Source organism: Pseudonaja textilis, chromosome 5 (assembly GCF_049901715.1).
Source record: "Pseudonaja textilis isolate UNSWEBS1 chromosome 5, rPseTex1.2, whole genome shotgun sequence".
NCBI lineage: Eukaryota > Metazoa > Chordata > Lepidosauria > Squamata > Elapidae > Pseudonaja > Pseudonaja textilis.
In genome coordinates, this window is record NC_141994.1 from 27,669,159 (window position 1) to 27,683,056 (window position 13,898).

Here is a 13,898-nt window from a genome sequence, read left to right on the forward strand (position 1 = left end):
AAGCAGGCGGACAAACATAGATCCCTCCGACCACCGTTTAAAGTAAGGGACAAAGTATTTTTGTCAACAAAATATTTTAGATTGAAACTTCTAGTAAGTAGTTGGGCCCGAAATTCTTAGGTCCATTTCCGATATCAAAAATAATCAATCCAGTCACAGTCCAATTAAGTCTTCCCCAGTTACCGGGAAAAATACACCCAGTGTTCCATAGTAGTTTGCTAAAACCAGCTGTTACATCAATTATAAGACCAATACCAACAGCGCTCCATAAACCTTTAATCATACAGGGTGAGACACATTATGAGATCAAGAAAATCCTCAATTCTACATTAAACCAAGGATGATTACAGTACTTGGTATTGTGGAAGGGTTGCCCTGTATTGGATGTTACTTGGTTTAAAAGTTGGGATGTACACGCAGATAGGTTGGTTAACCAATTCCATGAGGAATTCCCCAACAAACCGAAAGGTCCGCTTGGAGGGGGGAGAGGGGGTTAAGGACATCGCATTAACCCCTGGCTGTGTTTTGTTTCTTATTTCTTATAGGAGGTGAACTTCTCAAGGGGGAGACTCCTGTCAGCTTTGGAATCCTTATTCATTGCTGCCACATAGCTTGAGAAAGTGGGAGGGGGGTGATTTTAATTGAGTAGCTGTTAGTAGACAAAATAGAACTCTTTTGTTAGTTCAAGGTGTAGCGCAGGAAGAAATGGAACTTACTTTGGGATTGGTTCATGTGATGTGATAATGAATAAAAAGGGAATGGTTTGTAGGTTGGGACATACATCGATAACAATTTGGACAGAGGTTTCATTGAACCTGCCAAATCTAGGTTGGCCACCCTAGTGCTGTTTAAAGAAAAGAAAGATGGCAGGTTGAGATTATGTGTTGATTTTAGGGGTGTGAACTTGTGTTTGTCAAAAACATGTACCCTCTCCCCCTCATGAAGGGGGAGATTTGTAGGTTGGGACATTGTGGGAAGTCCGGGAAACTTTTAGTTTCAAAATTCCAGAGATGTGCCAGGTGCTATTCTAATAAAAGTCCTTTTGAGATTATGCTTGTCTCAGAGTTACTGATCGGAATGGAGGTTCCCTGTAACGCTGACAGCAGTACTGAAAAACGTGACTTAGGACTGTTTTTCACACGACTATTATATTCTAATAATCATATGATTAAAATTCAGACACTTGGCAATTGGTTCATATTTTTGACTGTTGCAGTGTCCCAGGGTCATGTGATCACCTTTCGTGACCTTCTGACAAGCAAAGTCAATGGGAAAGCTAGATTCGCTTAACAACTGTGTTACTAACATAACAACTGCAGTGGTTCACTTAACACGGGGCAAGAAAAGTTGTAAAAGGGGACAAAATTCATTCAACAAATGTCTCACTTAGCAACAAAAAATTGGGGCTCAGTTGTGGTGGTAAGTGGTACAGCAGAGCCTGATTATCTATTAATGTGCTGTAAATGGCTAACAATATTTATGCTTCTATTTACAGGCTGTACATTGTGACAGACTTCATGGGCATCAGGAATGAAAGCTTTATGAAAGTAGCAGCAGTGGGGACCTGGATGGGAGATTTTGTCACAGCTTGGATGGTAAGAATTTTTGTAAAAACCAATCCAAAAAGTTGAACAGAAATGCAATTGGTAATTGAAATGCAAAATAACTAGAAGGTCTCTAAAGCATAACTCAAATCAAATAGGCCCTAGGATAACAGTAGCATGATCAAGAACAACTGGATATGGTTGTACCTTGCAAACAGAACAGTTTAGAAGCTGAATAGCCCTCTTGGTATCATTCCTGACTAATGATATTGAAGCTTATTTCATATTCTTAGTTCTTAATTTACTTTATTGTCATTGCACCTCGTACAACGAAATCAAACACCATCTTCAGTGCACAATGACCATGAAAATAAACACAAATACACATCCTTCACACTCCACACATTGAATTAAAAACCCCGAAACCACACCAACACTGTAAAATTCAAAAGAGCTACTGCTCTGGGATATAAGCTATTTTTTAGCCTATTTGTCCTTGCATTTATTATTCTGTACTGTCTGCCAGATGGTAATAGTTCAAAAAAAGGGTTCCCAGGATGAGATGGATCTTTAAGAATGTTTTGAACTTTCTTAAGGCAGAGGAAGCTATAAAGCTCTTCCAAAGAGGGGAGAGGGCAACCAATTATCTTCTGGGCAATGACGTTAACCCACTGGAGTGCTGTCCTATCTACCACTGCAATTGGCAAACCAGAAGTGCAGTAAATTAAGATAATCTTTATGGTGCAGCGGTAGAAGGTCACCAGCAGTTTTTCATTAAGTTGTTGTTTTCTGAGAAGTCTCAAGTAGTATAATCTCTACTGGGCCCAGTGCTGCAATGTGGGCATCCCAGGTCAGGTCCTCTTTTAGGGTAACACCCAGAAACTTAAAACTGGCCACTTGCTCCACTCAGTCTCCATTGATAAGCAAGGGCTGGATGTCTGATCTGTTCCTTCTATAGTCCACCATAATCTCCTTGGTCTTATTAGTGTTGAGGACCAAGTTATTGTCTCCACACCACAAAAGCAACCGGTCCACCTCATCTCGGTAGGCAGACTCATCCCCCCCGGAGATGAGTCCCACCACTGTTCTATCATCTGCAAATTTAGTAATAGTATTACTAGTGTGAGTGGGAATGCAGTCATGTACATAAAGAGTATAGAGCAAGGAACTCAACACACAACCCTGTGGCATCCAGTGTAAGAATAAGGGCTGAGGAGGTATGATTAACTAATCTGACCCTCTGTGAGTGGCCAGACAGGAAATCCATAATCCAAAGGCAGATTGAATAAGAAAGGCCAAGGTCCAGAAGTTTAGACACTAGTCTATGTGGAAGAATTGTGTTAAATGCAGAACTAAAATCTACAAAAAAGCATCCTCATATAGCCCCCGCCCCCTTGTCAGAGCAGCATGAAGAGTGATGGCTATAGCGTCCTCTGTAGATCTATTTCTTCTGTAATGCAAACTGGTGCTTATCAAATGTATGTGGAAGACCAGAAATGATGTGCTGGCAAACCAATTTCTCAAAGCACTTCATGATGATAGGAGTGCCACAAAATATTTTATGCCAGAAGACTTCATCCCTTGAAAGATGGGGGCACCGAGTCCTAGGACCATATGTCATGCTGTACTTTAATTTTAACCAAGAGACCCCCAAATGAGTTACTTACATGTCTTTGTAGCTCACTTTCAGATCAGACAAAAACATTTTTACTGTATACTGATTCTTTTGACAGATAAAGATCCCAAAATTGACGCTTGCTATTGCAAGTTTAGAATTGTAATCAATAGAACTCATGTGAATTAACAGCAAAGTAGACTATGCATGATGATCAACTTTTTAATGACTACTTTGAATTATATACTTTTTAAAATGAAATCTGGGTCAGTGTGGCCCCTAATAAAATCTGACAATGTTGATGACCTTATGTATGGCGTTTCCAGTAACAAGACATATCACTGGAGACTTCTGGTGGTGACATCATGGCGGTGCGGAGCAAGGAAAAGGGGGCTTCATTCCCTTTGCCTGATTATTTTTGTCTGGAGGCTCATCGCACCACCAGGAATCTTGGAGGGAATTGTGGAACAGAGGGGAAGTCCGGGGAGCAACAAGGAGGAAGGAAAATCCCCCCAAATGCGACAAGAAGGAGATTGGTCAGTATAGTGGATCCGGAGCCATGACGCCCAATTGTGGATCAAGGAAGAAGTGACAGCAACATGAAGGCATTTGGGAAGGTTTGGTGGCCCTAGACCAACAAGGAGCTGTGCCCAAGGAGAATGAGACCTGAAATATTTTTTTGTATATAAAATTTTTATTTTAAGACAAACATACACAGACAATACATAAAAAACATAAAACCATCTTCTATTTTGTACATACAGTGTGTCAGTTGGTTTTGAATCTTTTGTGCAATCCTTTCATAATCATTGTTCACAATTTATATCAATCTCACATTGTCAAACTAACATATGCTTATCTATTTATCAATTATCCCGCTATTTATTCCATCAATATTGTATTATGCTGTCATCCAATGGTTATATATGTCTACATTATATTTTATATCAATCTATTAAGCTTCTATAACAAAAGTATCTATTCTGTTACCTTACCATGTCTTTTTATTCAACCACTGATAAAACAAATTCCATATCATATAAAATTGCTTGTCTTCTTGTTCTCTAATTTCAAATGTCAGTTTACTCATTTCAGCACAGTCCATAATTTTTTTAATAACTTCCTCCTGCATAGGTATTTTGTCTTTTTTCCAGTTCTTCGCAAATACAATTCTAACTGTTGTTAAAACATTTACAATCAAATATTTCAATTCTTTATTGCATATGTCCGGTATGACTCCCAATAAAAAGATCTCTGGTTTAAAGTCTATATGTTGTTTTATCATTTTTTCCAACCATGTGTGGATTTTAGTCCAATATTTCTTTGCGTCTGAACATGTCCACCACATATGGTAATATGAACTAGGTATCTGATGACATTTCCAGCTTTTATCTGATTTATTCTTAAACATTCTCACAAGTTTCGTTGGGGGTAGGTGCCACCTGTAAAACATCTTATACAAATTTTCTTTATATGCAGTTGACATTGTTATTTTATAATTTTAAGACCACAATTTTTGCCATTTTTCTAAAATCAATTCCATATCCAAAATTTTCCCCCCAAGCAATCATCGTGCCTTTAACTTGTTCCTCCTCCAATTTAAATTCTAGTAGATGTCCATAAAGTTTTTAAATTACCTTTTCATTAGTATCCATCAAATTTTTATCTAAATCAGTCAACTTATCATAAATACCTTCTGCTTTAGATAAGTCTTTATCAAACCTAGATTGTATTTGCAAATATGAAAACCAATTCATTTTTACACCTTGTTCTTCCAACGCTTGCATAGATTTAAGTTCACCCTTTTCATTCAATATCTCTCAATATCTAACTGTTTGTTCCTTTTTATATATTATTGGGTAAGAAAAAGCTTCAATAGTTGATATCCATGTTGGAATTTTTAAGTAATATTGTCTTTTTATCTTTTCCCAGTTCAAAAACAATGCCTCTCGAATATAATGTCTTCTAAAATACCCCTGTGTTTTAGTTCCCTTATACCAGAGAAAGGCATGCCATCCCAACAGCAAGTCACGGCCTTCTAAAGTCAATAATCTACTGTTCCTTAGTGTTATCCATTCCTTTTCCCACATCAAACTTGTCACCTGGTAATATAGCTCCCAGTTAGGCAAGGCTAACCCTCCTCTTATTCTTGCACCTTGTAACAGTTTTAATTTTATTCTTGCTTTTTTACCCTGCCAAGTATATTTCAACACAATTCTTCAAAAAACTCTTTCCCTAGTCAAATAGGATTTATCTGGAATAAATATAAAACTCTAGGCAATATATTAATCTTACTTGTGGATATTCTTCCAATCAATGACAGTTGCAGTTTTTCCCATTTTATCAAATCTGTCACAATCTTCTGTTTGAGTTTAACATAGTTATCTTCCTTCAGCGTACTACATCTTGGTGTAATATGTATCCCTAAATATTTAACCTTGTTCGTGACCTGTATTTTTAAAATTTCTTCCAACTCTTTCTTTCATCTTGCTAACATATTCTGTGTTATCTTTGTTTTGTCTTTATTCTCAGACCTGCTACTTTTCCATATTCTTCTATTTTTTCTATTAATTTGGGTGCTGTTTCCAATGGGTCTTCTAATATAAATACCAGGTCATCTGCAAAAGCTTGCAATTTATACTCCTCCTTTTAAATTTTCATTCCTTTTATTTCTTTTTCTTCTCTGATATTCCTATTCAACACTTCCAATGTTAACACAAAGAGCAGAGGCGACAATGGACAGCCTTGCCTTGTCCCTTTTCTTATATCTGTGGATTCTGTTAATTCTCCATTCACCATCACCTTTGCAGTTTGTTCATGGTATACTGCTTCAATGGCTTGGAGAAATTTCTTACCAAAGCCCATTTGTATCAATTGAAGTAAAATAAATTGCCAAATCACATTGTCAAAGGCTTTTTGTGCATCAAGAAACATCAAGGCCATTTGCTTTTCAGGGTGTGCTTCATAATATTCCAAAGTATCCAAAATAATTCTCACATTGTCTTTGATTTGTCTCTTTCGCAGAAATCCATTTTGATCAGTATGTATAAAATTATTTAAGTAACTTTTTAGTTTTTCTGCCAAGATTGAAGCAAAGATTTTATAGTCTGAGTTCAATAGAGATATAGGTCTATATTTTTTAACTTGCTGCAGGTCTGTACCTTCCTTCAGTATAAGTGTAATGTATGCCTTGACCATGTTTTTGGTATTCTTTTCTTTAACATAACTTCATTCATAACTTCTAAAAGATAAAAATTCAATATTTCCTGAAAAGTCTTGTAAAATTCTGCTGGCAAACCATCTGGACCTGGTGCTTTCCCAACATTCTGTTTTTTTAAGGTTTCTGTTAATTCCATCATTGTTATATTTCCTTCTAACATTGTTTCAGTATTTTTAGGTATCTGAGGTAGGTTCACTCTCTGTAGATATTGCTTAACTTTTTCTTCTTGAATATTCTCTTGAAAGTGCAGTTTTCCGTAGTAGTCTTGTATAATTTTTTTCATTTCCATAGCAAACTTGTCCTTTATTTATTAATTGACTAATCCTTCTTGCTTCTCTTTCCTTTCTCAGTTTATAAGCTAGCCATCTGCCTGGTTTGTTTCCATCTTCAAAGTAATTTTGTTTGGCATTTTAAATTTTTTGTGCTAATTCCTCTTTTTCCATTAGTCCCATATGTTTAATTGTATCCATTTTATTTTTAATGTCTTTTTTTGTGGGGACTTCTGTAAATCTTTAATATATAATACCACACCTCTTTTTTTGGATTGTGCCAGCGACATAAATAATTTCTCTAGTTTTCCTTGTTTTAGTATATATTAATGTTGTTTTTTTAAGATGTACCTCTTGTAAGCAGATTATGTCAAATTTTAATTTTTCTAATTTGTGAAATACTTTCCTTCTTTTAGTAGCCAAATTAAGTCCATTTATGTTAATCATAATCTATTTTCTTTCATCCATGTTAAGCTTTATAAGAGGGTTTTATTGCTCTAGTAAATCTCAATTCTCGTTGTTCTCTGGGTTCACCGCCTACTGCACCTTCTTTTTCTTTTTCAATTACTGCAAAACACTCCTCTTGGAATTCAATTAGTGACTCTTCCTCCTTTTCTCTAAAGTATTCTAAGTAGAATAGCTCAGCTTTTTCCATTGTATCAGTTATGTGCCTTTGTTCCTTCCAAGTGAACAAAAGGCCTTTTGGTATCAACCATCTGTAGTTTACTCCTCTTTTAAGTAACTCTTTAGTCAAGAATAAATATTCTCTTCTCATCTCTCTTACTCTTCTTGGTATCTGTTTCAGCACCACAATTTCTTTGTCTTTATATTTTAGTGTTTTCTCTCTCGCCACCTAGAGTATCTGTGTCTTAATAATCTTCTTATTAAATCTAATGTGAACTTCTCTTGGTAGTCTATTCCTCATTGCATATCTTGTATAGACACGAAACACTTCATCCATCCCATCCATCATCTTTTCTTTGGTTATTTCCAGTGCTTCTGCCAATATTTCTGCCATTATTTCAGCAAGATTTATACCTTCTATATTTTGAAATCTTAGATAAAATTCTGATTTGTCTATTTCCCATCCTAATGGTTCAAATCTGCCCTTCTTGACATCGCTCAATCGAATATCAATATCTCCAATTTTCTTATCTCTTTGTATATCTTCTTCAATTTTTTAAAATCTGTCTCCATATTTCATCATCATCTGTTGAATATTTTCCACTTTTTCATCTGTCTTTTCACTTTTTTGCTCAATTTTCTGAATTCCTTGCATAATCATCTGTAATGTCACTTCCGTCTCTTTCTCTTTTTCCTGTTGTAATATTGTCTGTATAGATCGTTGTACTCCAGATGGTGAGGGAGTTGGTATCGAAGAAGCTGGAGCTGGTGTCTTTCTACTTATCTTGTAATGCTTATCTGTAAAGAAAGAGAGAGAAAAAAGAGGAAAAAAAGAGGAAAAAAGAAAAAAAATGAAGGCAAGCAATTGCCACTCCAAAGGAAAAAAGGAAAAAGTAAATCTTCAGGCACTTGTATAGCTTAATCCAATTAGTTGCAATGGTATATGTAAAAAGGAAAAAGAAAAAGAAAAAAAGAAAGAAGAAAAATATTCTATATGTTCCTCTTAATAAACAAAAAGAAAATCAAAATAAAAGGTTTACATTCTAGTTCCTGGTTTAAAAAGTTAAAATCCAATTAAAGAGAAAAAAAGAGCCCCACTGGTTGGGGGAGGGGCGTAGAAAAGGAGGCAAAATTTGTTTTTGCATTTCAAATTCCCAGAGGTTGTGGGAGGAGTGTTTTGGCCAAAAATATATGGCCTCCCAAAAATACACAAAGAAGGCATACCTCTCAGACCCATAGTCAGCTCCAGAGGAGCACCACTACAAAACCTAGCTAAACACTTAGCAAAACAGCTACAGCCCCATGCTGAAACAGCAGCTTCACATGTACAAAACTCATACCACTTCTTGGAAATGATCAAAGATCTACACGTGGAACAAGATCTGCTTGTAAGTTTCGATGTGGTTTCACTATTCACTCAAGTCCCGATAAAAGAAACTCTTGAAATCATCAAAAATAAATACCAACCAGCTAAACACCTCATGGAACTAACAGAACACTGCTTAACCAACACATATTTCATATACAAAGGACAAAGATACAAGCAAATTGAAGGAGCCCCTATGGGATCACCACTGTCACCCGTCATTGCAAACCTGTTCATGGAAGAATTCAAATCCAGAGCCCTGACTAATGCCACCCACAAACCCAAACTATGGTTAAGATACATTGATGACACATTTGTGATTTGGCCCCATGGAAAAGAAAACCTAAACAATTTCCTACCACACCTAAACAACACACACCCCAAAATCAAGTTCACCATGGAAACAGAAACAAACAACAACTACCATTCATAGATGTACTAATCTACAAAAAAACAGATGCCACACTAGGACACACCATATACCAGAACAAAACACACAGGAACTGCTACCTCAACGCCCAATCCCACCACCACCCAGCACAGATAAACTCCGTGGCCAAAACACTAATTGCTAGAACCAAATGCCTGGCAGACAAGACACACATAAAGACTGAACTATGCACCCTGACTAAAGTACTGACAGCCAACGGCTTCCACAAAAGCAAAATCACTGGCTTGATCCACAAAAACACACTGAGACATAATGGAGACCTAGAAGATGAACAGACCTATGGAACAGCTGTCCTGCCCTACATAAGAGGTACTACAGACAAAATCAGTAAGATACTACACAGATATCACATCAAGACTGCCTTCAAAACAGACAGAAAAATAGCAGCCATCCTTAGAAATCCCAAAGATAAAATTGACCTGGAAAACCAAGGCATATATGAAGTCCCCTGTGCATCGTGCCCGGCCACATACATTGGATAGACCAATAGAAGAATAAGTACCCGCCTGGATGAGCACAAAAATGCAGTAAAAAAGCTGGAACATACTTCCTCATTAAGTGAGGAAAAGCCACAAAACAGACAGAAGATATGAGAAACACCAAGCAAGCAGAACACAGCAAACTCCAAGACCAATAAACACAGACCAAGACTCCCAAGACTCCCAACCAATCAGGATGAAGAAAATACCATTCTGGCACAGCAGTAGGCTACCCCCAAATTTAAAACTGAAACAACTGTAAAAGTCTGACTCACAGACGAACACAATACAGAAGCCTGAAGATGGCAGATGAGATTCTGCTGAAACGTTGCTACAACTTTAAAAGCACAACTATAATGACGTGGGAAAATACCCGAACAAAGCTGAATACCATACATGTAAGTACCCGCGAAAACTTAAGAATATATATAGGTCTAGGTGTGTTTGGGTCTTTTCCCGTGTAAGATTAAGAGTACCTTGGTGACGTTTTGGCGAGGTCCCACTTGCCATCCTCAGGCTGCTGCTTTCGGCTTTGTGCCAGTGCAAGTGTATGTGATCAGAGCTGCTGTCTCTCTATAAATACTGATGGTGAGGGCTGGTGTGCTGGGCTGGTTGGCTGCGATGCTGCCTCTTGATTGGTTGATGGAGTTGTAGATCACTACAAAACAAACGACCCAGGAGATTACAGCACAAGATCCAGGATATCTCCACAACAAAACTCACAAGGCCATCACACAGCCCATTATATATTTTTAGTCCTGCTACCACCCCATATTCTTCTAATTCTTTAATTAGATAGGTCCCTGACTCCATTGGATCTTCCACAAAAAACACTAAGTTGTCCGCAAACGCCTGTACTTTATATTCTTCTTTTTTGCTCTTCATTCTGATTATCTCCTTTCTCTATCTAATCTGATTTAAAAGCACTTCGATGGTGAAGATAAAAAGCAGAGGCGACATTGGACATCCCTGCCTAACACCTTTCATAATCTTAAAGTTTTCAGTAATCTCCCCATTTATAATTACCCTAGCTTTTTGGTTTGAATAAATTGTGCCAATCATTTTCTTGAATTTAGATCCAAATCCCATATTTTCGACCTGTTGGATCAAGAACTGCCAGCTGAGATTGTTGAAGGCCTTCTGAGCATCCAAAAAAATCAACACTGCCTGCTTTTCCGGGTGGGTCTCATAGTATTCTAATACATTTAATACTATCCTTATATTCTGTATCTGTCTAGAAGGTAGAAAGCTGTTCTGGTCAATATGAATAAGTTCATTTAATATAATTTTTAATCTTTCCAACATTATTGTTGTGAATATTTTATAGTCTATGTTCAAGAATGAGATTGGTCTATAATTTTTAATCTGTTTGTGATCTAAATCTTCTTTAGGAATTAGTGAGATATTTGCTTCTCTCCATGAATCAGATAATTTTGGCAAAGTCTAATACCTCATTGTACACATCTAACATCACTGGTTCAAGACATTCATAAATACATTTATACAGTTCCGCTGAAAGACCATCTGGCCCTGGCGTCTTATTTCTGCCTTTCAACTGCCCTTTTCAATTCCATCACTGTCGTTTCTTTATTTAATATCTCTTTCTGTTCTTCTTTAATTTCTGGGAGACCTTTCCTTTTCAAATATTGTTCTATATTCTCAGGGTTTATTCCATCCTCCCTATATAGTTGTTCAAAATATTTTTGTACTATTTTCTTTTTCTCAGTCATTCGATATTCTAATTTTCCATCATCATCCTCCAATTCTTGTATCAACCTTCTTTCTCTTTCTAATCTTAATTTATGGGCTAACCACCTCCCTGGTTTATTTGCATGTTCAAAAAAATTCTGTCTTGCCCTTTTCACCTCTTTAACCTTCTCTTCCTGATTTATAATGTTCAATTTATGCCTAGTAAGAATCATCTCTTTCCTCATATTTTCATCTTGTGGGTTTTTTTTGTAATCTACTTTCTAGGTCTTTAATCTCCTCCTGTAATTTATTCTGATTTTGCCATTTTTCCTTATTCCTTTTCGCTGTATATGCTGTTACCAGCCCCCTCAAGACTGCCTTTGCTGTATCCCATATATTCTGTATGTTTGCTCCACTGTGTTTTCCTTTTTAAAAAGTTCCATTTCTTTCTTAATTTTTCTCTAAAAAATCTTTCTCCTTTAAAATTTGGGGATTAAGTATCCAGCTTCTACTCTTCCTTTTCCTTCCTTTCTAAATTATTTTTAATGGGTTATGATCAGCCCATACATTTGTCATAATCTCTATCGTATCTAGTTGGTTTCCTAGTTCTGCGTTCATCCATGCCATGTTTAATTTAGACCACGATTTGTGTAGAATGTGAATTCTTTTTTCCTCAAATTTATTCTCCTCCATTGATCTATCAAATTTAGTTCCTGTGTCATATTGAAAAAAGATCTGGGCAAAATTTTCCTTTTCTTTTTGTTCTTTGCATTACTAAAATAATCCTTCCTTATATCTACTACCGCATTAAGATCTCCCACAATGCATGCGTTGTCTTGTCCCATCTCAACAATTCTCTCATGTAATTCCTTACAGAATTGACTTTGGTTGTCATTCGGTGCATAAACTATAACTAATAACATTGGCTTGTACCCTAATTCTAGTTCAAGTATAAAAATTCTCCCTTGTGGGTCTACATATTTTTCTACTGCCTTAATTTCTTTTTTATCATATACTGCTATCCCTTTCTGTTTTTGATCTGCCAGGGCTACAAATAATCTTACTAATTTAGGATATTCTAAACATTTCCAAAATTGTTTTTTTAATAAGGACTTCTTGCAGGTATACTCTTTCTAATTTCTGTTTGGCTAATCTAGATAGTATCTGTTTTCTTTTAATGGATGAGTTTAGACTATTTATGTTTAATGATAATAGCTTCATTTCCATTTCCGTCTTTCTACTTGTGGGATATTATCTGTCTTCTGTTAATTCTAGTCTCTCTTTGCAGGCGTGTTCTTAATTTTCTTCCTTCAGTCTCCTCCTTGTTCTCTCCTTCTTGTTCTAGTCCTCCTATATCTTGCTGTTGTTGTTTTTCTTGGCTTTCTGTCTCTAGCTCGTCTCTACTGCTGCTTTCTTCTCTTCCTCCAATCTGCTCATAGAAATCTTGCGCATTGTCTAAGTTATCTATCCTGATCCTCTTTTCCTGCCATGTTACCAACAAGCCTTCTGGAATTAACCTTTGAAACATTATATTCTTCTGGATGAGTTGTGTTGCCAAAAACTTAGTCTTTTCTCTGTTCGCGCACCTTCTTAGGAACCTGCTTCAGAGTCATCTTTGTATTCTATTCCATATCTTGTTACTATTTTAGCATTTTCTCAGTGATTTTCCCCTTCCCTTAGTTTTCTCAACCTTGTTTTTAATTATCACATTCCTTTTTAAGTTCAAGTACATATCTTTTTCTAAGTTTCAATATCTTTCTAATCATTAGGTTTATACTTTTGTCTGTCCTGTTTCAATTTCATATTTTCTTTTCTCATTAAACAAGTTTTCCCCTGTAGTTACTGATTGGAATATGACACCTTTGTATCTTTTAATTTTTGTCCATTCAGATCTTATTTAAACTTCAATTTATGCCTAACATTCACTATCTAACCTCTATTTTATAACATATAACTTTTGCCAATCGAATTCTGCTTGGTACATTCTTAAAATACAGTTCTTAAAGTTCTTAAAGATAAAATATATAGTGTATATAACAATAATACATAAAATGCTCATTCTATTCCAATTTGGCTCAACCATTAATGTTAGTTACAGTCTTCCATTAATATTAATTAACATCTTTAACATTTCTTTTCAATTAAATATCATACTTCCTTAGGAACACTTGTAAAATTTCCATAATTTTTTTCATATTTCTTTCTTATTTCTCTTCACTTAAATTTTTATAAATCATTAATAACAATTAAAATGTTCTGATCCTTTCCTAATTTCATTCTCTCATTCTCTTTATTTCATTTATTTATTAACAAACATTCCATTCCATTACAATAAGTATTTTATCTATCACTTTAATCAAACTTGTTTCATATTTTCTAAATTCATTTTAATGAATATAACAATGCTATCTTATGTACCCTTGCAGAATCCTCTCTTTCAATTAAATTTTCACCCATTATCTCTATGTCTTCTAAATAGGCTTATACCTTTAATCCTTACATGTTTCCCTGTTTCTCTATATCCTGTTTCTGTCCTTTATAACTTTTTTTCCTTTCCTTCTTCCCCCTCTTCTCCTTCCCCTTTTTGACCCCTTGTCTCTCTAATTCTAATTCTCTCTTCTTTGATCCTCTCTTCTGATTT

General features: G+C 35.8%; 1 protein-coding gene across 3 annotated transcripts in view; it reads left to right on the forward strand.

Moving 5' to 3' along the window:
* The window catches only part of TMEM117 (transmembrane protein 117), a 76,013-nt gene that overhangs the window by 23,046 nt on the left and 39,069 nt on the right, over nucleotides 1–13,898 (forward strand). For all 3 annotated transcript variants that reach the window (XM_026700670.2, XM_026700677.2, XM_087934391.1), the window contains exon 4: nucleotides 1,496–1,595. In XM_026700670.2, the coding sequence (XP_026556455.1) occupies nucleotides 1,496–1,595 (100 nt within the window). The remainder of the gene's footprint in view (nucleotides 1–1,495; nucleotides 1,596–13,898) is intronic.